Here is a 25,757-nt window from a genome sequence, read left to right as displayed (position 1 = left end):
ACTGTCGGCGGCGCGACGTATTCCAGGGTGCCTATCCCGAACTAGTCCGGGATATTTAATAAAATGAATTATTTAATCTGAGGCCTCAACGAAGCCCCGGTCTAAACGTCCATCCATGGCCGGGACTTAGACTCGGCCATCCACGGGCCGTAGTCGCGGCCGCATCGCGCCGACCACTCCAATAATAAATCACATCTTTAGACAGGATTTTCTCCGGATTGTGTTCCCAGACCCAAAGAGAAAGTTTTTTGCGAAATAGCTTTAGATCGGGCTTCTAAATGTGTTAGCATTTTGGCTACGTGTCAGCTAGCTTCCTCCTCTAGTCACCCATAGCATTGGCTGGAGTGAAATCCCAAGGCACTTGGGACAGTGTCGACGGAAGCTAGAGCGAAGGTCTATAGAGAAATTTCTGGCACTCTAGCGCCCCTTGTGGCCGGCGGCACTGTATGAGTTAAGTAGGGCTGGGATGCGATTAAAAATTGTAATCTAATTAATTACAGGCTCTGTGATTAATTAATTGCAATTAATCACATTTTAATCGCACATCGATATTTGAACTGAGAAGGTTTTTTTTTCAAGTTGTACGAGTGAATCAACAAGTGAGTTTTTTAAATCTAAATTTCGCATCCACTGGGCCAAGCAAAGTGCTCTGATCGGCTACTTCTCCCTTCGCGTTTGTTGTCTCTTCTTGGTTGGTGCATCGCTATTATCAGTATGCCCGAAACTGAAGGTTCTGTGGTGCAAAAACTTAAGTGCGATTAAAATGTGTTAATTTTTTTAATCGCATACATTTTCTGTAATTAATGATTCACAATTAATCAGTTAAAGTCCCAGCCCTAGTATTAAGACATAATCAGGTGCAAGACCAATGTTAATCTGGAAGGCTACGTTTGCATTTGGTCAGAACAGTACACAATGTCCTTATCAGGAGGATTTATAGAGTACGTGTTTGATTTCTGATCATGACTCTGACACTCTGACCTCAGCTCACACTCTTTCTTGAGAACTGTCGTCTCTCAGCGGCTCCTCTCTCTCTCTCTCTCTCTCTCTCTCTCTCTCTCTCTCTCTCTCTCTCTCTCTCTCTCTCTGTCAATTATAAACCTCTTCTTACGGTAACTTTCCTCTACTAGCCTAGTCACCTAGTCCAAGTGGAAAAGATTCCAAGGTGTCATAAATTCATTAGATTGATCCCATGATCCCGTATAATATCCCCCTATCACCACAATAAACCTCTGTGTCTATATTTAGCAATAGCACTTACCGAGCCTTTGAAAGGAGAGGAGGTGAAGGCTATGCAAGATAACAGAATGTGTCCATACTGCTAATACTTTGTAATTAGAAAAAGATGTGTAATTTTCTGTGTGCTTCAGTGCTGGCAAGTGATATTTTTTGTGATGTATTTTTATGTGTTATTGAAGAGACCGAAACGTTGCTGAATAAAGTTATCGATTGTAAGTGAAGACAGTGTGCGGGACTCCTTCTCTCCTCTCAGTATCTATTACACTGTTCCAATTAACGCACCTGTCCTAGTAGGTGTGCAAGAGGACCTCTCTTCTATGTGTTATAAAGTTAAATGTATACTTTCATAACATTGGTCTCGATCTCTCCAGCTCTTTTGTGAACCAAAAACACATTTTCAGGTGGGATGCCAATCTCATCCAATCAAGAGAGAGTGCCCATTTATCAGCTTAAATTTGTGTTCCAGATCCAATTTTGTCTTCTCACTTCTTTGTGTTATCAGTTTCTATTTCCATTTTTTGTTCATCTGGTATCCTGAGTTATCTCTCCTGATTGAATAAAATTGGTATCCTGACCAGAAATGCATTTTATCTTTACTAGAGAGCTGGAGAGACTGGGATACCCCTGTTACTGTATAAACACTATTAATTATTCAACTTAATTTTGCAAAATAAAAAAATATCCAATATAACTTGCACCTTTAAGTTCAATTTAGAAGCTGTTGACCCTAATTGGTTTGTTTAATGATCATATTTTAGTGTCATTCTGAAGGTGCATGCTGTCATGGTAAGTTAACCATTAGCCGATTGGTGAGTGTTTTGAAAGAGAGAGGATTATAGAGTACAGTATACGTAATGGTTATGTAGGTATGTCTAAGTATGTTATGTAATGGCCTTTCTTCTTTTTTAATATTCATAATTTAGTGTTAAAATACGGTACATAGCGTAACCTAAACCTTCCGGACTTTGGATTGTAAAACTTTTTTGCAACTGAGCTTTAGTTCTGTATAGTACAATAAACAAACTGGCAATTTAAAAAGGCTGTGTACTCAATGATTGAGATGGAAAAAAGTAATCCAAGTCTCAATGGGAAGTGAAAGTGAGGAATACAGGGCAGGCCAGCACAAACAACAAAATGTTCAATATGTAGGCTGCAAATGTCCAGAGCAAAGAACATAATGTGTCAAATAGCCAATAATACTTGACCTTTGTCACTCTTATGGACTCAACCCCAGTGGGTTATTTGATATTGCTTTTAAGTTCAACAAAAAGGTACTTAATGTTGTAGCCAAAGCAATTCTTTCCCCCAGATTCATACTATTGCCAAAATTAAGCTGTTTCTCTCTGTCCAAGACCTTGAGAAAGTAAAGTAAAACTAAACTTGGGGGTGCCCATGTTTTTGCTGCATCAGCACCTAGAGTGGAACAGCATTCCCATCCCTATCAGATCTGCCATCTCAAGTTACTCTTTGAAATCCATTCTCAACACTCTCATTTTATTTTCATTTCGCTTTTAAATTCCTAGCTTTATTATTGTTTCTTATTATTGTTTTAGACAACTGATGATTGATTGGAGCTCATCTTGTACCATTTTCCATGTGTAAGTGTGTATATGGTTAAAGTGCCTGTGCCTCTCTGAGCCATATACCGGTAGTTTTATTTTCTGCCTATTAGTTATGATTTTGCTTGTTCTTGTAGCAGCTATTAGTCTGAAGTTGCAGAACCCCCGACAAGCTGTGTTAGACTGTTTAACATATTTCTACCCTTGAATTGTCTGCCTCACAGTTTTGTTGCTATAAACGTTGTGCATTAATATCACAACAAACTTGGTTGCCCAGGAAACGACAACTGACGGCTTGACATGATGATTCCAGGCATAACCCCATATGTGTATAACATTGTATCTCTGTTTTAATATTAGAAGAATGTATCTGGAACCATGCTTTTCCGACGATTGTCTTGATTATTGATACCAACAGTTTGAGTTCACATGGTCTGCATTAAAGACTTCAAATAGTAACACATTTGTGGTTTGGACAAATTGGAAACTTTGGCATGAAACCATGTTGGCAGACGCAGCTACATTTTATGTTGATTGCTAAGTAACTTTGGATGAAACTGTGACCCACTTAATCACGATCATGACCTAAACTAGTACATTGATTATATATATAATTTATCATTGCTTTCACACAAAATGCAGATGTTAAGCACATTTTTTGCAAACCAGTAAACACAAAGTCCAAATACACACAAGTCCTGTAAATCATGTCAAACTAAACCAAAGCATTTCATCTCTGAATCTCTTCTGCACTTATGCAAAACATCTTTGCACATTGATTCAATCAACAATCCGTACAGAAGTCAGATTCTTTTGAAAGAATGGATCAAGTACAGAGACGAAGGACTGCACATGACATGAAGAGGGGCCCCTAGATGAAGAGGGGCCCATAGAGCAAGAGGGGCCCATAGAGCAAGAGGGGCCCATAGAGGAAGAGGTGCCCATTGAGGAAGGGGGGTCCATAGAGCAAGAGGGGCCCATAGAGCAAGAGGGGCCCATAGAGCAAGAGGGGCCCATAGAGGAAGAGGTGCCCATTGAGGAAGGGGGGGTCCATAGAGGAAGGTACATAATGATACATAATGGAAAAGTAGCTCAAACAAGAAAAGAAAGAGACAGTGTTTCAGATTAAATCCATGCCAGATGTATTGATCATGTCATCAGCCTTTCAGTGAGAAAGGCTGGGTAGCAGGGCTGGCCAATCTCAGGAGAATAGTCTAATACAGTGGTCTTCAATGTTTTCAGGCAAAGGACCCCTTAGTTGAGAGGGGGGATGAAGCAGGGACCCCTACAACCTTTTCATAGATTCCATATAGTTTCATTGTTTAATCATCAGTGTATTTTGGATTCATGTTAATTTGTGTTTTCAGATATTTAACCACTTGAACCATCAATACTTAATAAACTTGACCTTTCATTCTGTACTTTGTCTGATCTTTTCTCTTCTACACCAAACCTCTTTGCCAAAAATAGCCGATCTGCAAGGCGTTGTGAGCTTGTAGATCTGCTATTTTTGGCTACAGTTCTCAGAATATGACACTAGGATTCAAGTCGTTAATATAAAAATCACACCCGTGTGAACTGAGCGGTGGTCGTGGAGGCTGCGCAACAGCAAAACTAATATATAATAATAATAATAATTATAAGAAAAAATATTTAAAAAATATTTAAAAAAAAATTATAAAAAAATATATATGGGGGGGGGGGGGGGGGGGGGGGTTGTGTGTGAGAGAGAGAGCCATCCATCCATCCATGTCACTCAAAAAGGATTGGGAGATTTATTTTGGAGGACCCCTTGTAGTAACGCTGAGGACCTCCTAGGGGTCCTACCTGGACCCCTGTTGAAGACCCCTGGTCTAATACCTACACAATTAGACACATACCTACACATTCTGTATTTCTCTCAACCATCTCTTTACAGAATTCAAAGACTAAGCCCCATGCTGGTGGCAGGGGTAAAGTCTTCACTGTTCTAGTGGATATGGATGTTGTTGCCAACGATTACAAGAAAACAAGAGCGCATCATTCAGGAGCACAACGTGTTTGCCAATGTCAACAGTTACTGTTACTGTAGAGATATCAAATCGAAAATGAAACAGCTCTGCAGAGGAATAGTGACAGCGAAGATTGGGGTATATTTGGAACCCCAATCTTCACTGTAAAATGCTCTGTGTACAATTAGAGCAAATGGAACCAAGTGGACCAACTTGTACTCTCAGAGGGGCCTTTTCCACCAGCAAAGAACCGGTTCCAGAACCAGTGCCGGTTCAACTTTCTTGGGAACCTTGGTTCGTTCTTGGGAACCGGCTTCCTTTTCCACCAGATTGAACCAGAGCCAAGGATTTGGCTCTGGAACCACAAAAACCAAGGATTTTGTGGTTCCGGTTCCTAACCAACTTTTACGGTTCAGAAGTTCGGAACCAACTCCGGTTCTCGGTAGAAAAGCACACCTCTGGTTCATCCCATAGGCGGGAGAAAGAACCGGAACCGGTTCTTTGCCGGTGGAAAAGGCCCAGTTACGGACCCGTAAGGATCTGGTTGACCCTGGTGGTCCCCGGACCAGATGTTAAGAACCAGTGTCTTATTAATACAATAACGGAGCTTGTACGGTATGTGTATGAAGTACTTGGCTTCAACCTGTCAAAACACGGAGACGTGGAAGTAGCATCACCGCTCAATGAGCCACTGTAAATGTCCCAGGTCAAAGGTTAACATAACATGTATGCTGTAATCTCCTGTGAGGTTGTTGTTTCTTACCTACTGTACATTCCCTACAAGACCACATTATAATAAAAAGGCTTTTGTTACAGTTCTTGCTTTTCATTGACATTCTTATACTGCTTAATCTTCTTTAGTCCTTTTAGGAGACAAGAATGCAAGCCATGTTGTGGTAGATTGTTTACTTTAGCCTTTATATAATGTAATTATGATGACCGAATCACAAAGTGGCACGTACACGCAGAAAGGGGTTTGTTGGCCACGTTGTTTATTACTAGTTGTTTAATGATTGATGAGATGACAAGTTAATGCTGTTTTGGGAGACCTATTGTGATTTTGTGCCAGGTATTCTATGTTTGGGGTGTACTGCTAAATCTAGCAAATAAATGAAAATTAAATGTGTCTTTTTGGCCAGTGCATTTCCGTTTTGAGGGAGGTTTTTCGTGTGATGGGTAACTGTTTCAAGGATCTCTGTAGGGCAATCCAAGGTAAACAGGTCTGTTAATCTTTCATGAAATGTCACAGTCAAGTGAGTGCTGTGGGAGTGGTAGTACCTTTAATTGTGTTAAGTGTACTTTGCCTCAATTGTGATGCGGTCGATGTTTGGACACTGTGTGTCCAGATATGTGGGTAGGGCAGTACCGAACATAATGTCCATCTGTTTGGAACGTTGTGGTGAAATGTCTGTTTGGAACGTTGTGGTGAAATGTATGGCGTGTGTCATCATCCTAATGGCAATTGTTCATTCAAAGTGTGTGTTACTCTATGTACGCAAGCATAGCAGGAATGCTATTCAACCGTCCACTCAGCCGGACTGAGCAAATAGGAACCGGCTGACCCCTTATCTGCTCTAAGTTCATAACCAGCTTCCAGCTGAGCTGCGGTCGATCATTTATCATGTCTGAGGTCATGAAACCGCGCACCGCCAAGAAGTCAGCTGACCAGCGAGATCAACCCTCTTCACATGCATAAAAACACATGCACCAGTGCATGCTTGTAACACAGGCGCTCTCTCTCACACGCACACACACACGCACGCACGCACGCACGCACACACGCACACACACACACAAACACACACTCACACTGAGCACACAGACTGCTGCACTGATAGACTGCTGTGTAAATTGGCCATGACTCACAGTCGAGCCCCCTTCACTTTAACCCGCCGAGCCTCTCGCACCTCCCCACAACCATCCATTAATCCTTCACACACGCACGCACGCACGCACGCACGCACGCACGCACGCACGCACGCACGCACGCACGCACGCACGCACGCACACACACACACACACACGCACACGCACACGCACAGCACACACACACACACACACACAGCACACACACGGCACACACACGGCGTGCGCGTGTGCACGTGCAGAGTAGTTGTTTCCACTGAGATGTATGTGACAGATCAATTGGATGGAAGGGCCGAGAGGTGGACTTGATGGACAGATTGATTGAGATTGGAGGAGAGAAAAAAGGGGCTGAAGAAGTGAAGACACGAAGGAGAGACGGGAGGTGGAAAGAATACACTCTCTCTCTCTCTCTCTTCACCACCCCTCATCACACATGCACGCACTCACACACACATGCACATGAACGCGCGCACGCGCAGAAATGCTCATGCACTCGCTCTTGTTGAACACACTTGTCTTTCGTGCACACACATACACACACACAACCATACAGAGTGGCTTTGTCTCACTGGGGCAGTGATGACTCATTCTCTCCCCTCCTCCTGCAGGGACTGGGATGCACGCACACACACACACGCACACACTCACACACACACACACCACACACACAGACGCATGCGCTTGTGTGCGCGCACACACACAGGGAGAGATGGGGATGGTGATTGATAAGGACAGAGCCTTGGTGTTATGATTGCAGTTACATAACCAAGGACAACCTGGACACCTGCAGCCATATTACAGTATATAGAACCTGTGCGTGTATGTGTGTGTATATGAACGCATGGGCACGTATGGGCATGGCCAGACTAATATCAAATCTGCCGAGGGCAATTTATTTTTGCAACGGCAGATTCGTCTGGTTTCCAGGCTACGTACATTTGCGTATTTAGCCTGCATGCTGATGTCCGGGAGTTCATTTGAGTACATTTATGTCCCCTTTCCCCAACCATATGAGCAGCATAGCACACAATCACTGTTTGAGCTCTCTGTGAACAAGTATTGTATCTACTACCAAATTACCAAGTGCTTACTACTACAGTAGCACCATTATTTGAAACATTATACATTGGAAACAGTAAATCTACAGCAGGGGTCTTCAACAGGGGGTCCAGGGCCTGTAGGGGGTCCTCAGAGTTACTACAGGGGGTCCTCCATATCTTTGTGTGATAGAAACCTTTCTGCTTTTTTATAATAACCACTTGAACCCTAGTGTCCACATATTCTGAGAACTTTAGCCAAGAATAGCAGATCTACAAGCTCACAACGCCTCGCAGCGCAAGGCGTTGTGAGCTTGTAGCTTGTAACGTAGAGGGGAAAAAGAACAGACTAAGTACAGAATGAAAGGTCAAGTTTATTAAGTAATTTGTGAAAACACAAATTGACATGAATCCAAAATACACTGATGATTATGCTGTCAAAAGAGGAAATGATATGGAATCTATTAACAGGTTGTGGGGAGTCCCTGCTTCATCTCTCTCGCTCAACTAAGGGGTCCTTGCTTGGTCTAAAAACGTTGAAGACCCCTACACGGTCACTCTTCACCCCTTGTCCCGCCTACCTTACAGCCTTTGCTCTTCTCGTGTCCGTTGTTGTTGTGCTCGTTGGCAGGACAGGGCGATAAGGGCAGTTCCTGCTGGCAGCAGGTGCTGCCCTGCAGGTTGGTGTAGTGGCAGCAGCAGCCGTAGGGCGAGGGGAAGTGCGTGTACCACAAGTCGTCGGCCAGCGGGCACTTAGGACACGGGCAGAGCAGGCCCTTGCCCTGGGCCTTCTCCACGCTCACCTTGGGATTGCGCATCCACCTTCGCACCTGGATGGGGTGACAGGGAGACAACAACTGATGGCGTCGTATTCCACGGGACAATGAAACAGAATTCGTTTGGCCATAGACCCCCATCTGAAAAACACTGTGCCAGGGACCACCATAAGAGAAGATCCGTTGATTCAAGATTATTCCAAGTTTTTCATGATTTTTCTAAATAAAAACAAAACTAACATTTTGGAAATTGTTCCTCACTTTTATGGGGACTCCTGGAATCCCCCCAAGGACCCCTGCATGTCCCCAGACTGACATCGGTGTGCAACTCTGTATTGTATAAATCAAGTTTTAGCACGCTTACACTTTTGCTTGGATTCTTCCTCTGCTCCCCGTTGGTTCACTGAACGGGATGGTTCAGTTTTTGATATTTGGGTTTGACAGACAGACAGATTGCCTACTGGCTATAGCTAGCTAATGCCATTCGTTTCCAGTAGCCTTGTTACAACATGCTTACAAGCTTCCAATGGCCATCGTAACCGTATTGTCAATCATTTGAGAAGTGTGATCAAAACCAAATACAATCAAAAACTCTCTTTTACATGCACATTTCTCCACACTCTTGTACTTGAGCTACATTGATGCACACACAAACTATAACAGCCACCATGGCTGGCTTGAAAACACACACACACACACACGCGCGCGCACACGCACACGCACACGCACACACACACACACACACACACACACACACACACACACGCACACACACACACACACACACACACACACACGTCCCCTGTGACTAAACAGTTCCCAGAAAGGCACAGGGCCACTAACAGTAAGACCTGCTGCGTGTTTGGATTGAAAATGACAATTGTGGATTGGAATGGAAGAGGTTGTGTAAAGTGAAAGAGGCAAGCAAAGAAGACACGATGATGATGAGGTAGAGGGAAGAGAAAGGGGACAGAGAAACAACAACAGATAAGCCACGTTCAGGCCAGAATAGAGAGCAAACATTCACAAGAAATCGGTGCAGATCGTCGTCACGTGAGTCAGTCATTTAGCCAACAACACACCACAGGACTATAGCCTGTGTGAGCCAACACCACAGGATCCAGACAGCTGTGACACACACAGGGACGTGCTGGCCATTGGGAAAAGCGGGACAACTCCCGAACGGCTGGTTCATTCCCGGCCATTAGGAAAAAAATCGTCACTGTCGGGCAGAAACCTCGTATCTCCAAGTTTTCAAATGTGTACATTTTTTCGCAAAGCAAAGCCCTGCTTCATTATACAAGGCTGTCGCACAAAAGTAGTGAAAACAGCAGATCTACAGTGTGCTTGTAGATCGTCTGTTTTCACTAGTTTAAATCATTTTTAAAATGATAAATACAAAACAAACGGTTTTGGACATAGAAGGTTTCCACCCGACAACGACGAAATATAACTCATGTAATTGGCCCACTGGCTTGTCACTTTGTCACAAATCTTTGAGTAGCAGCAATGAGCGCCTCTCCAACTCTTTTTCCCGGGCTGAATCAGGGGCCCAGCATGTCCCTGCACACACACACACACACACACACACACACACACACACACACACACACTCACATTAACGCACCAAACAGCGCGCACACGCACAACTATATTGAATGAGTAAGTAGCAGTGCAGACAGCATGTCAGGGCATGCTGGGGCTAAAGAAAAACAGAGATGGAAAAACACTCGGCCTGCAAAACAATGAGCAGAGCACGCCATGCTGCTACAGGTCAGACTCACACTATACACTCCCACCATGTAAAGAGAGAGGGACAGTCGGGCTGTTTAGATTTTCCTACAGAAAGCGGAGGGCTTATCCAAATACAGGAGCTGTTTTCATGTAAACTTATTTATTTATTTGGGTCTTGAAGCCAGTTCACAATGGCGTTCATGCATTTAAATTCAAGTTGTTGACATGACATTGTCAGATGTTTTGTTTATTTATCAGCAGGGCACCGTGAGAACGGCTTTGGCATGGATCAGATCATGTGAGGTTTTACCCCCACTGTGTTTTTTTTAAGTGATGCTGCTGAGTCAACCTTTTCATCCATTCAAACAAAAGAGATAATCTCACATGGTAACAGCTAAAAGGTTTTTCTTTTGGGACCTGCCGTGTGATTGGGTGCATTTCTGTTGCTGTCAGGCAGAAACCTTTTCATGAAAAAAACTAAATCGGATCCAATGTAGTTATTATATATTCACAAGCTCTTGTTAAAACTTCTCATTGGTTATACTGTATCTATCTATAAATGCACAGAACGTATACATATCTGTCTGTCCCCCCTCATATCTTGTGAACGGTCTGACCGATCGACTTCAAACTTGTCATATCGCAGAAGGAGCGCAGTACCAAGTGGGAAGTCGGTTGTATCACAACAAAAATCCACAAATCTCTGTGTATCTGTCTGTGCCTGTCTGTATGCCCATGTATGGAGAGATGCCTCCAAGATATGGTAACTAGCATTATAAAACACTAGACATTCGGGGCGCTATACGCAGTCCTCACATCTACATCGCACCGCCGATACCACATGGTGCCTATATATGCCCAGTCTGGTTTGTTTATGGTTATTTAATTTTTTTACGATAAATCTTTATCCCATGATTTTTGTAACCCATTTTTCACCCAGTGCCAATTGCCTAAAAGGTAATCCTGGGCGGAGTGGGCGCTACTCTCCCCGAGCATGAGCCCCGAACTGATCTCATGCTTCCTTCAATGCATGAGGAGTGAGCAGGCCGCTTCTTATCACATGACAGGGGGATTTTGAGTGCATTGAGCCCCTTAAGATATAACTCAGGCAACTCGGGCTGTTGCAGAGAATGAGTATTAAATGCACTCCCGCATGTGTTACATACTGTATGCTGCCGAGTCTTAAACCTTAAGGCTGTATTTTGATTGTTTTAAGTACCAGCTCTTATGCACCCAAAAAACTGATTCAACCCCCCTATAAATGTGACACATATAAATTATGTTTGCTTTATTTAATTACTTCACTTCAAGGCATAAGCATATACATTTAATTGATATAACTCAAATATTATTAATAGTGCCAGATGTGATACATTTACATTATGTTGGCTTTATTTAAATGTATTTAATTATAATATATGCAAATGTATTGAATTGATGTAACTGAACAAATATTAATCGTGCTTACCTTAAATATATACATTTACAATATATGCATTTTTATTAAATTGTTCCAACTCAAATGTAATTAATAGTGCTTATACAAAATCTATTCATTTAACATTATGCATTTATATTACATTCATGTAACTCAAATCTTAGTAATGGAATTTAAAAACACATTGAAAATGAGTTCCAATGAAAACTCCCAGAGTCCCATAAACCACGCCTCTCACCAATTTTATTGAGTAGTTTTTAAGGCTGAAATCATTCTGAGAATATTGTTTGAATCCAACTCAATTTTATTAAGTACATTTTACAGATCTGAGAAGTGACTCCAGCCCTTTCCCTTGATTGGTCAAATAAGTTGGTCACATGTTATGCAAAGCATGCTGGGAACAGCATTTTTCTAGGTTTTCAGGGAAATGTTTAAGCTTTCGGGAGCTAAAAATGCTAAATGTATCATATCAATGTGTCTGCCTTGGCAAGATGACTGTCATATGTCAGAATTTGATTTGTCAGTATTTGAGCCTAAACCCTAACCCTAACTGCTAGGCTGCTAGTTTAAGCTTGAGCTCCCTCCCCATGCTAGGCTAAAAGAGAAGAACTCATGGTAACTTTGAGGTTATTGCGTTGGTTTTCTCTTAAATGTTCTGATTATTCAATAATCACTGCTATTGCATATATCCATTATGCATCTGTATGTTGATATTGTAAAACTTGAAACAAATCATCCAGAAGAAAACCTGAAACCGAACTCTTCTTATGTAAATGTAAAAGTATTTTATTTATCTTAGCTTAATTCCATAAAAATGAGTTGAACCAACACATTTACGTTAACATTTGTTTGAGTTGGACAAACGTAAATTAATTAAGTTCATATAATTAACTTGGCTTAAGTTAATGAAAATGAGTTGGACTAATTGAACAACATGCATTGCATTGAATGTAGATTTGACTTGGGACTACATATATCCCATATATAAATTTACTCATATAAAATGGGTGGAAAAGTTTCACACATTTAAAATGTGTTCAACTGAGAGATTATTTTTTTGGGTGTGCCTTAACTTAAAGCCCTGTCCATACTGTCTTCGACCACCAAACTTTTCGTCGGAGAGTTCCGACTACCCAACATGCAGCTTTCCGAACTCTAATTCGGACCTTTCCAATGAAAACTTTGGTGGTCGGAAACAGTATTGACAGGCCTTTAAGTTAAGGCATAAGAGCTGGTACTTAACCCTATACTGTAAGTGCCTATCCCGAACAAGTTCGGCTTTATTTCAATCCAATCCAATATTTTATTTGCTATTTTACTTACCCCGAGCTGCTTGGAGCAACGTGGGTGGTCCTTGCTCGTCCAGCGCTAGCCAACGAGAGACGCTAGATGGTCCGACGATTTATTCCATTGAAAATGGTTTAAAATAAAGTTTAGAGCCCCCCAAAAAAACCTCAATATATACTGTCGGCGGCGCAACGTATTCCAGGGTGCCTATCCCGAACTAGTTCGGGATATTTAATAAAATGAATTATTTAATCGGAGGCCTCAACGAAGCCCCGGTCTAAACGTCCATCCATGGTCCAGGCCAACACTCGCCATACCGCATCGCGCCGCCCACTCCAATAATAAATCACATCTTTAGACAGGATTTTCTCCGGATTGTGTTCCCAGACCCAAAGAAAACGTTTTTTGCAACTGAAATAGCTTTAGATCGGGCTTCTAAATGGGTTAGCATTTTGGCTACGTGTCAGCTAGCTTCCTCCTCTCGTCACCCATAGCATTGGCTGGAGTGAAATCCCAAGGCACTTGGGACAGTGTCGATGGAAGCTAGAGCGAAGGTCTATAGAGAAATTTCTGGCACTCTAGCACCCCTTGTGGCCGGCGGGACTGGATGAGTTAAGACAATCAAAATAGAGCCCTTAAGTGTTTGCGTTCAGCGCGACATGCATAATAAGGATTGCACATAAGATGTAAGCACTTAATTAACGCATAAGACGTGGGCATAAGAGCATCATAATAGGGCCCCCTGGGTTATAATGCATGTAGTGCAGTGTGGTAGAGGTGGTGCCATTAGCTGCACTGGAGAAAAGGCCACTCTGAGGGCTAGTTGTTTTACGGCCATCTCTCCGGTCCAGTGTCAGTTTCCAGAGGGGAGAGTTTGAAGATTAGATGGCCAGGATGTGAGGGGTTAGTGATAACCTTCCCTGCTTGTTTCCTGACTCTGGAGATAATGAGGTCATGGAATGTGGCCCGGCTGATAACAACGATCATCTCTATTGATTGAACGATAACCAGAAACCTGTCCTTGTTTGGTCGCTGGGACAATGTTGGCTGTGAACCACTTTTAACCCTGGCGTAGGCTACCTATTTTTGGCATGCCATTTTGGTTTTGATGAATTGTGGAATTAAGGCTTGTTATAAATGGAGGGAGAAACTGTATGTGTAAAGTGTCCCCCTTCTTTTGCTGTGTTCCGTCATGTAGATGTCGTTGTTTCCATATGCTCTGTCTCGTATAAGAATATTCAGGACTGTTCAGTCCTGGACATCTATTCTTTTGATATTCTCTTTGGGATTTGTGAAATAATGAGATAAACATTCAGCAGGATAGAGAAAAAGAGAAATACAAACAAGAGATTATGGATACTGTATATGGGTAGATGGATATACAGATGGATAGACAGACACAGACAGGCAGACGGACGGATGGACAGACAGATAGATGCATAAACAAACATTCAAACAAAGGAACATGCTTGGTCCAAACCTTTTTTTTTAAGGATTTTGCGCACGTGTGTGTGTCGTATGTACTGTGTGTTTCCATGTCATATGTCTGTGTGTGTCTGTGTGTGGGTGCAATGCAACCTGTCCATGATGCGTCAGCCAAGTCATCGGCTGCAGCATAAGCCACCCGAGACCAAATCAACACTTTGTCCAATGCTACAACACAAGTCCATTACAACAACAACAACAACAACAACAACAATATCTACATCTACATCTACATCTACCGGTACATCTACATCTACATCTACCGGTATATCTATTCAACCTAATGACAATGGTGTGGCCATGACTCTTTAAAGTGCATTTGTGCTTGAGGTGAAGACACGCGGCCACACAACAGTAAGACCACTGACTAATGGCTGTTGCATGAGTGCTGCTATTCTGGTGCCCTGACATCATCATTGCCTCAGCATGCCGATGACCATTATTTGAACACAATGATCTATACGTAGGTCGTTAACCCTTAATTTGTTTTGGGAGACAAATATGATTAAGCTACCGGTAAGTCTCCATGTGCGGCAAAAGGGGAATGCATCTTCCTTATTTGCATTTTCATGCAATCTAGATAAGCAATTCGTGATTATGCCAAGTGACTGTTTCCCTGTAGACTAGAGCAGGGGTTCTCAAACCTTTTTAGGCAGTGAACCCCAAAATAAACATGAACTGGGGACCCCCATCCTGACAAGCGCTTGGAATTGTAGGTATGGGTACATTTAATGTGACTCGCTTCTACAGGTAAAACGCCTCGCACTGCGAGGCGTTGTGAGCATGTAGATCTGCTATTTTCACAATGTTTGCCTCTTGCTTACTTAATAATTGACAGTTTGGCCAGTTTGGTATTAAAACGGTACCTTGAAAACGGTCTTGAAAATCCTTAAATTGTCACTTTATAAATGTGCAGGTACCCTGTATACACTTATGTTGGTTTGTTTACCGTTGAGTGAGAAAAATAAATTACATTAAGCTAATCATCTGAGGAACCCACACAATAATTTGGGTACCCCGACCCCAAGTTGGAGAACCACTGGACTAGAGGCAATGTCACTGAGTAAGGTTTCTTTTTTGGTTTGTTGCTGAGACTGGATAGCTGATTGGTGTTCTGCTGTGTGATTGGTGTTGAGGATATGCTCTAAAGATGAGCAATTCTAGACAAGCAGCGCAGTTTGGCAGTTTGGGAAAACTCAACATTGGGCATGTATACTCTTTTTATTAGGTATAACACCCCTACAAAATAACCTGTGATAATGTGACAGATGTCACAGTGCTTCTAGTAAGAATAATTCTACTGTGACCATAGTCCCAATATTATATTTACCTGAAAGTGTGAACGCTCTTATCTCATGCCTCAGAGATCCAGTCTATAAACGCATGATTCTCATTTATTTTCCGCATTCTCATTTCTTGACCCTTGTGTGACCAGTGCATTTGTTTACCTTCTGTTGTAATGTATTTGACTGATAATGCGGGGCAGCTGCAACTATAAACTGTCCATGTATAACATCATGCTGTATTTAGATTTTGAGAGCGTGAGATGAGTTTTATTTATGATATGTCGGGGTGTTTAAACTGTAAGCTTTTTTGCAAAGTGGAAAAAGTAAATTTTCATCTGTTAATGCAATGTTAATAGATAGTGGGCCAGAACATAATCAATGGTTAATTTAAGAAATGGAACATTGACCGACCATCTTATTGCCATTGCTGTTGTTGTAAAAAGTAAATAAAGATATGTGTGGTATGACTGCATACTGATAGAACGGCATAAATAATCAAATGGTAATGTGGGTGCAGATAGAAATGCGTGGGATAATCATTTTGTGCTGGCCTCATCCATGAATGTTGTACAAAGGGGATATTAAGTTCATTAAAAAAGTTCAAAAACAATACATCTGGAGACAGACAGACTCCCTTTCGAACAGAGATAAACAAGCTATTTTATGGTATAGGAGCTCAAGGTCTCTTCTTAGATATCGAGAGAAGCTGTATGAAACAGCTGCCTATTATTCACTCTGAACATGGATAAGGGGCATTCTTCAGGTGGGGGTATCCTCTATTTCAGTGCATGGTTTTCAACCGTTTTCATGTCAAGGTCCATTATTTATTCTGCATTTGAGCCACAGACCACCATTTGATGAGATTTAGCCACTCAGACCCAAATCTTTGATGATTTTGTTATGGTTGGATAATATTTGGTTCCCAATTCCATGCTGTATTGATTTGGTACCATAGGAGAGATAACAGGCGAACGTTGACCAAAATAAAATCATATATATATATTATATAGGCTTCTTATAAAATAAGTAATGCAGATGTTTAACAATACTTTAAGAGTAAAACAATTAAATAAATTAAATTTGGTTACATTTTACACTCTCTATCTATCTATCTATCTCTATCTATAAGGGTCTATTTGGTTACCAACTCTCCATCATTTAGCTGGAGACCACCTGGAACCCCCTCAAGGTCAACTGGTGGTCCGCGGATCACCCGTTGAGAAGCACTGCTCTGTTTGGACATTATAGCACAGGGGTTCTCAAACATTGTGAATTCAAGGAACCCCAGTTTGATATTCAAATTTAGGTCATAATTGAGTGTACACATTTGTACATTCTGGTACACTCTGTAACTACAAGAGTGTCCATTTGGACTCATCGTTTAGGGTCAATATAGTTCCAAACTATCAGTAATTTAGCTGGGGTCCCATTGAAGCCCTACAATGGCCCCTGGGGGTCCCCAGACTGCACTTTGAGTATCGCTACTAGCCTACAGCAGACCTATATTTAAGACGCATATTGTAAAATATGTACTAAATCATTTGCCAGGCCAGATATCATCTCTTTGTGGCCAGTTCTGGCTCACAAGCCGCCTGTTGCCTAACACTGGTCTAAAATATCTGCATTGTAGTATCTTGTAGCCTCACAGTGAGCACAACACAACACAACACAACACAACACAACACAACACACACACACACACACACACACACACACACACACACACACACACACACACACACACACACACACACACACACACAGTATAGGTGCACAAATACACTTAAGTATAATTCTTCATTATGCCTACATTCTCCTGTTGATTGGGCCACCTAATTCTCTGTACACACAATGACTGCAGGCTAATCCACCAAGGCAGCCATAGAATGCAAACCATGAACATGAAATGTGGCCTGGAAAAGCACTGCAGTAAATAGCCAGGATATGCTGAGCAACTCCTAGTCAGCTCAATGATGTCACAGCTTTATAAACACAACACAGATTGCAGGATCTGTGATGCAACACAGCTAGAGTTGGAAGCTGACCGTACACACACACACACACACGCGCACACACACGGACAGATTGTGCTTGCTGCTCGTGCCGTGTACGTGGGAGTGCACTTTTGTGTGTATGCTTGTGTGTCTCACAAACACAAATGCATGCACACAAGGAAGGCACACATGGCATATTCCCCTTCCACACACACACACACACACACACACACACACACACACACACACACACACACACACACACACACACACACACACACACACACACACACACACACACACACACACAGGTGTTGTGCGCGGCAAACTCACCTTCCTCTTGACAAACTGGAAGGCGGAGCACTTCTTAAAGGAGAACGTGGTCTTCTCCGCACCTCCTCCTCCTCCTCCACCCACTCCTCCACCACCACCACCGTTACCTCCACCACCTCCCCCGTTCACCAGCTTCATGGCCGACACCGGCACACCGGCGGTCTCCGTAGATCCCAGGGTGACGGAGCGGGCAGGCTTGAGACAGAGAGACAAGGGAGAGAGGAAGGGAGGAGAATTAAAGATGAGCCGTCTCTAGGGAATGAGGAGAAGAGTAACTGTTGTTGTTGTTGTTGTTGTGGTTGTTGTTGTTTTTGATGTTGAGAGAGGGATATGCCATGCCTCTCTGTGTGCAAGCTTGTGGGGGAGGAAAGAGAGCGGGGTGGAGGGGAGAGATGGACCTAAAATACGACATGGGGGCGGGTGGGGGGGAATAGGAAGAGAGGAATGGGAGAGGATTGAAGGAGTGACTGGACAGGGGGTCTGGGAGCGGTGAGGTATACAGTAGGAACAGACGTAACAAGAGACAGACAGACAGACAGACAGACAGACAGACAGACAGACAGACAGACAGACAGACAGACAGACAGACAGACAGACAGACAGACAGAGATACACAGACAGAGATACACAGACAGAGATACAGAGAGAGATACAGAGAGAGAGAGAGAGGAAGAGTAGAGACGGTTGTGTTTACAGCCCAGCACTCAGGAGGCATTCAGCACTCTGACATCACCTAGCAGTGAGCTGTCAAACTGCCTGTGTGTTTGTGTGTGTCCTAGATTATTTAAGGGATGGAGGGTGCACAGTGACAGCTGAAGTGTGTGTGTGTGTGTGTGTGTGTGTGTGTGTGTGTGTGTGTGTGTGTGTGTGTGTGTGTGTGTGTGTGTGTGTGTGTGTGTGTGTGTGCGTGTTAGTGTTGTAGTACTCGAGTCAATGACTCGTCTCGAGTCCAAGTCCAAGTCCAAATTTTCACTGACTCGGTCTCGTCTCGGTCTCGCCCTTAATTTGACTTGGACTCGTCTCGGTCTCGGTCTAATTTGACTTGGACTCGCCCCCCACCGAGTCCACTCGAGTCAAGTCACTACAATGCAATGGAATTAATGTTATATCCATATGAGGAGCGCATTCACGTTAACATTGAGAGAGCTGCCTTGTTAAGTAACGGAGCATTCTGACGCGCATCTGATAGGCACACAGTAGTAGCACACACGCACACACACAGGCACACACACGTAGAGCCCCCCCGCTCAGCACAGCAGCAAGCATCTAATCTTCCCAGAAGTTCTTTTTTTCGCCAAACAGACAACAGCACAACAGTCCACTTACCTGCAGGATATCCTTGTGTCCCCAAATAAATAAGTCCTAACAGCTTCCAAACACAAGCCTTTGTGATCATGTGTAGTTTAATCCACCTGCACAGGTGGATTAAGAATTTACGTCTTTTTGTATTTCCAGGTGTTGTCTATTACTCGTTAAGCAAGCCTCGTCCGAAAGTTTTAAAGTGCACTGATCAACAGAGAGAAGTGTAACATTGTAAGTCCCTGTAGAGAGGTTAAAACGAATCAAAACAACTTGAAGCAGTGACATGGGGTATTGTTTTGCCTTGTATTTACTTGAAAGGCATCAGACTAATGACATAGGGTAGCCTACATTTCTCACCTTAAACAATGAAATGCAGACAGGCACGTACTGCTATGTGTTTGAATGGGAAAACCTTATTTATTTATTTTAGCTTTTAGTCAAAATAAAATATTAAGATAAGAGTTTGTTTGAAAAACGTTTTGCTAAAATCATGCATGCTCTATTTCAATGCAACTATAACAGCAATGTTTAAAAATGTAATAGATTACAGTAGTAGACATAATTCTTTTTAAATAATATTATTTGTGTTATCACTTGGCCTTTTGGTGCATGGGTTCTCTGTTCTCTGCCTGGGAGAAAATGTAATTGTAGCAACTCAAATGTCTAGTTCTTAGACAGAATATTGGTGGGAAAAAACTACCTCTCCATAAAACTCCCTCAAACCTAAACCACAGCATTGACAGCAACCAAAGGTAATTTGGGGAGACCTATTGATTTATTTTGAAGACAAGCCATTCATTTGAAAGGTATTGGTAGGAAACACCAGACAGGTGAATGCACATGAACGGGGGGGTTCTTGCATTGTTTGTGTGTGTGTGTGTGTGTGTGTGTGTGTGTGTGTGTGTGTGTGTGTGTGTGTGTGTGTGTGTGTGTGTGTGTGTGTGTCCGAAAAAATATATATATTGTTTTCTGCAGCCTACCTATCAAAAAGAAAAAAAGAAAAAGAAAACTGGACTCGGCTCGGTCTCGCCTCTCATTGGTCTCGGACTCGACTCGGACTCGCCTCCCATTGGTCTCGGACTCGACTCGGACTCGACCCCCTCCCAGGGGCTCTTGACTCGGACTCGACTCGGACTCGAACCCCATATGACTTGGACTTGACTTGGACTCGCTTTAGGTGGACTCGACTACAACACTAGTGCGTGTGTGTGTGTGTGTGTGTGTGTGTTTGTTTTTGCTGCTGTATTCCCTGTTTGCATTTGCTTGAGTTACATGTGCATGTATTTGCATGCAAAGAGAGATACATGCTTCCCTCCCAGAGTGTTGTCAGCATCTCTATCTGTGTGTGTGTGTGTGTGTGTGTGTGTGTGTGTGTGCGTGCGTTGCACGCACACACACACACACACACACACACTTGGTGCCTGTCTTTCTCCTGGCATACTATACCTTTATGCTGGTGTGTGCTGGATGGTTCTACCCCGATCCCCGACCTCCCCCTGTTGCAGTTCCACCGGTGGTTTTAATCCAAGTACGGGGGCCGACTCCTTGTGGCAGCCGCTTCCGCTCTGGGCAGCAGGCGGTCCAGTTACAGGTGCTGACAGGTCCCTCGGTGCCGCTGGTCAGCTCACAGCTCACTCGCCACTGAGGGATGGAGCGCCGTGCTGTGTTGGGACAATCTGCTGAGGGTCTGTGATGTCGACGCAGTGCAAGAAGATGAGCGTGACTGTGAAGTGTTTTGTTGGAAGTGGCCGTTTGTTTTGAGCAGTGCTCAGCCACTGTCAGTGCCTTTTTAAAGTGAGAAAGTGCACACAAAGCATGTCAGTGCTGGTGCTGCTGCTGACGGACTGTGTGCAGACTGTATATGCGTGCATGCATGAGTCCAGTTGCAGCCTACGGCTCAAAGCGGCACTACTTTATCAATGAAAGCCTCTGCAGCAGTGAGCAATCTGAGCATCATTGCTTGCCTCTCTCTCTCTCTCTCCCTTTCTCTCCTCTCTCTGTCCCTCATCACAACACTGCCCGCCCCCTTTCCTGTGCGCTATCTTTTCTGTGCTGCAGTAGGCAATGGTAGCTCCTCCCCCTACCCCCCCCCTCCTCCTTACATCATAGCTCATCCTTCCTGCTGCTTCTCTCTCTCTCTCTCTCTCTCTCTCTCTCTCTCTCTCTGGCATCTCCTCTCTCTTTCAGATAGTCTGATGAGGAATGAAGGGAACAGCTCAGCACGGGATGGATGATAGATGCAGTTGTGTGCGTGCGTGCATACGTGTGTGTGCACGCATGAGTTATAGAGGCAATATTAAACTGAATATCTCTAATCAGAATCACATAATATGATGCAGGGCTGAAGTGAAACCTGATTCATTCATGCATGGAATCTCTTTGCAATTTGATCTGCACACCATAGATTGAGTGTACAGTCTTTAGCAGTAATATATCACTATGACATCCTCGTACAGTTTGGCAAGCTACTTTAGAAATATAGCTAGCTAAGCTACTACATCAGAATACATCTGACTCACATAACTAGCATAATATGTCTAAATAGGCAACAAGTACAGATGATTCCCCTCCAATAATACAAAACTAACATACATATAATTGTAAAGATATTGTACAGGAAAACATTGAATATACATTTTACTTACTTGCTTGTTGTTGTTACCAAGCCTAATCGGGATATTATCTAAAGTCATGTCATCAACATGCATCTGTCCCATTTCCGATATTCCCTCCTGATTGGCTACGATTGCCTTCTAAAGTTTGAGTATGCTACTGTACGTGACGGTCGTTTATCTCCCGATTAGGATCTTACTGGTTATTATTATTACTATTCCTTAATCAATTTCACATTTTCAGTGTCAGTATGGTCAGTAAGGATAAACAGGACAGGACATCCTGACATTCACAGGTTATCCTTATTCGTACGACCAAGTCACTTTCTGAAAGTTCTATCATTCATATTTTTCAGGGAAAAGGGGGGGGGGGGGCAGCAGGGAGAACAAGGAGAAAACATAGGTTACGTTAGGAGTTTAGCTACTTGCCTACTTATATTTAAGCTACTGCTCTAGCAAGTCAGAAATGCATTCATAACTAATCCTAAACATTTTATTCAGCAGAGTCAAATACAGTACAAGCCGTATTCCTTGAAGTCCTTTAAACTACTTCTCTGAGGAACAATGAAACTGATTAATTAGGTGAAATTCCCTAATAAGCATCATTATTACCAACAAGCACACTACATTTTCCTCAGTGGAATACTGAGAGGAATGGAGCCTGTGTTTGTGGGCCAAACAATGACTGTGCAGAATTCTGTGTGAAATCAAAGCCTGTCAGAGGACCAATCAGGTGGACCCAGCGATGACTCAGTGCTGACAACGAGGAACAATGATTAGCTTCGATGCCAGCCAGGTGCATAAAGAATGTGGACAGAATACACATTTGACAAGCGGAAAATGTTACATAAGGTCACCAGGATATGCATTTTTCAAATAAATGTGGTTGTATACCATCTTGAAAAACCTAAGCCCTTAAGTTAGGAATATGTCTGATTTCACTGTCAGGAATTAATTGCGACTGTAGGTCGCAGTTAACTATGAAAACCGGCACATCTTGTCTGTAGAGTCGTAGAGTCATAACGCCTCAATGTCAATGTCACATTGTTGTGACATCATTGACATTGTGACATCACCTCATCAAAGATCAAACCCTGGATATCTGTGACATCTTCACATTGTGACATGACATTCCATCCTTGCCCCTTGTTTGCCCATATATGGAGATCCTTGATGTACAGTTGCACAAAACAAAAGAAATCAGTAGAACCGCTGATCCAACCAATATGCCCATCAAAGGACTGAGAGACAGATACTGACTCGCACGGACCCATGTCTGGGGTCTCACAGCACGCGGTTGGTTCTACAGACAGGGATCTCCATATATGTGCATAAAAGGGAATGTACGTATGTATAATAACGAGTAACCGAGTAAGCATGTTTGGGGTCTCACAGCACACGGTTGGTTCTACAGAGTACAGACTCCAACTTTTGCACACGGATAGCTAAGGTTTTTGCCTATGTTCTTAGTTCCCCTGCCGTTACTGTGTCTTACTGGTTATAGATTGTATAAAGCTTTCTGCAGAGAGAGAGAGAGAGAGAGAGAGAGAGAGAGAGAGAGAGAGAGAGAGAGAGAGAGAGAGAGAGAGAGAGAGAGAGAGAGAGAGAGAGAGAGAGAGAGAGAGAATATCCAAGGACATGTTGGAGTCAGTGGGCTCCATGAAATTAGTACAGCTGCTTTGAAGTACCATGCAGTGCTCTCTCTGCTTTGTTGAGCTGAGCCAGTAGTGTAAAATAAAATAACAGCCCATTTTAGTGCAAAAGTTCCAAAAAGCGCTGCAGGCACTGGGGTGCTATTCCATACTTCTTCTGACATAACTGCAAAATTATTTCACTCATATATAGTTTTGGTATAAAAATGTATATTCTTTGATCCTCGCCATTGATGACATTTCATTAGATTAGAGTTAGTTAGCTTGCTCTGGCAAATAGAAATTGATGAGAGGGCTGCTTAAATCTTTCAAAGAATTACCACAATCTTCTCCAAGTTAATTATAGATTTTCTTCAGGCAGTACCCTAAAAAGCTAAAACTGTGATGACCATATGGTGTGTAGGGAGGGGTCTTGTGCGTTTGTATGCTTGCCAAGAATAGTGACATAGACATTTGAGACCCATATTGTTTTTAATAAACAGCCACTTGAGGCTGTAATCACGTGATGCTTCGTGATATCTCAGTCATACTGCATTCACACTAGCAGAAACAAACGAACAGGCTGAAAGTAATTTCCAATGGAAGCTGCGTGACGCGCTGCAAATCAAAGTAGAGCTGTCTTTCTAAGCGTTCCAACATCTCTGAGGACGACGTTTCCACTCCAATGACGCAGTGAAGCGCCAATCAATCATTGTTTTAGTTTCACCGTTTCCTTTCTCGCTCTCTAGGCCTTTTTCATGGCAGCCATATTGACATACTGTACATAGTTGGGTTACTTCCTTCACAGGTGTTATATGATAATACTGTAATTCAGACCGACACTCATCAAGAAGAAAACCGTTTATTACAATCGTAGTGCATTGTATCTATTAGGCGGTGTGGTCCTGCTCCTGTGACACTAGTACAGACTCAACTGCGCAAGCATGACACACCCTCTGAGCGAGTGTAAACTGCAAAAATGTGACATAAATCGCATCATAGGGCTTCCGGCAAAATGATTGCATAAGACGTGTATGTATGTAGATCATGGGTCTTCAACAGGGGCTCCGGGACCCCTTGGGGTGCGCAGAGTTACTACAGCAGGGCCGCCAAAAGTTTATGCAGACATTAGACGAAAATAGTCGATGTACAAGCTCACAACGCATCATGCTGCAATGCATTGCGTGAGCTTGTGGGTCAGCTATTCTCAGCAAAGAGATGTGTAGAGGAGAAAGAAGAGCAGACCAAGTACAGAGCCAAAAGTCAAGTTCACTACAGGAATTCAACAAAATGTTACACAACACTGATGAAATATATGAAAAAGTAAGTTGAATCTGCAACACAATTTCATACAATATGCAGTCCACCTGCTTCAACTCTCTCTCAGCTAAGGGGGTCCTTGGCCCCTGGTGTACATTGTGTACTCATTATGTTTGTAGGGTATACACTACAGTGAGCTTTATTAAATATATATAAAATAAAGCTGCACCACCGCCATAGAGAGCATACTAAATTCTGATCTTACGCACATTAGCGATGTGCGTAAGTCAGATAACTGCGTGGCTGTGTCATCACCATTCTAAAATTAATATGCGCAGTAAAAATCGAATCCTGTAGATCTCGGGATGCACTTGGGAACGGTGTGCCTTAAATGAGAATCTCGCGCCGTCTGTGATATTATTAGTCATCTTTGTCGTCAGTAATCGATGACATAATCTATGAGGTGTGACTCCAAAAAAGCTTTCAGCCAATTCTAAGTCTCAGTCACTTCCATTCTAAACTGAAACATGCAGAAAGAGATTTTTCATTGTCTGTGTTAATTTGTGCTATTAAATAGCTATATTTTCTAGTAGTAAATCATTTGTAGATTTGGTACAGAGTGTTTGTTCATTAACAGCCCCAGGGCTCGGGATACACAGTTCATCCAATTGGAGGAGAGAACATACACATACAAGGATACAAGATAAACAAGTGAAATTGGAAGTGATGGAACAACACAATTACCAGAGAAAAGCTGAACTGGAACACTATATTGAAGCTGATAAATGGGTGCCCTCTCCTGATTGGTTGAAATTGGCAACCCAGCTGAACATTTATTTTCCGTTCATCAAAGAGCCAGACAGACGAGGAGGACCACTCTTACTGAACAAACACTCTAGCATTTACAATTACTATCACAATATAGAG

The 25,757-nt window shown here is 42.8% G+C and overlaps 1 protein-coding gene across 1 annotated transcript in view; it reads right to left on the bottom strand.

The window, feature by feature from the left end:
• sgk1 (serum/glucocorticoid regulated kinase 1) overlaps positions 1–18,163 on the bottom strand; it is a gene marked incomplete at its 5' end in the record, with an annotated part of 56,064 nt that extends 37,901 nt beyond the window's left edge. The window contains 2 exons of the mRNA XM_080744538.1: positions 8,274–8,522; positions 18,026–18,163. Coding sequence (XP_080600664.1) covers positions 8,274–8,522; positions 18,026–18,163 — 387 coding nt within the window. The remainder of the gene's footprint in view (positions 1–8,273; positions 8,523–18,025) is intronic.
• Between the last annotated feature and the right edge of the window lie 7,594 nt (positions 18,164–25,757).

Source organism: Nannobrachium achirus (assembly GCF_963921795.1).
Source record: "Nannobrachium achirus genome assembly, chromosome: 16".
In the NCBI taxonomy this organism is placed as follows: Eukaryota; Metazoa; Chordata; class Actinopteri; order Myctophiformes; family Myctophidae; genus Nannobrachium; species Nannobrachium achirus.
The sequence above is the reverse complement of the archived record's forward strand: the minus strand, read 5'-3'. Positions and strand labels throughout refer to the sequence as shown.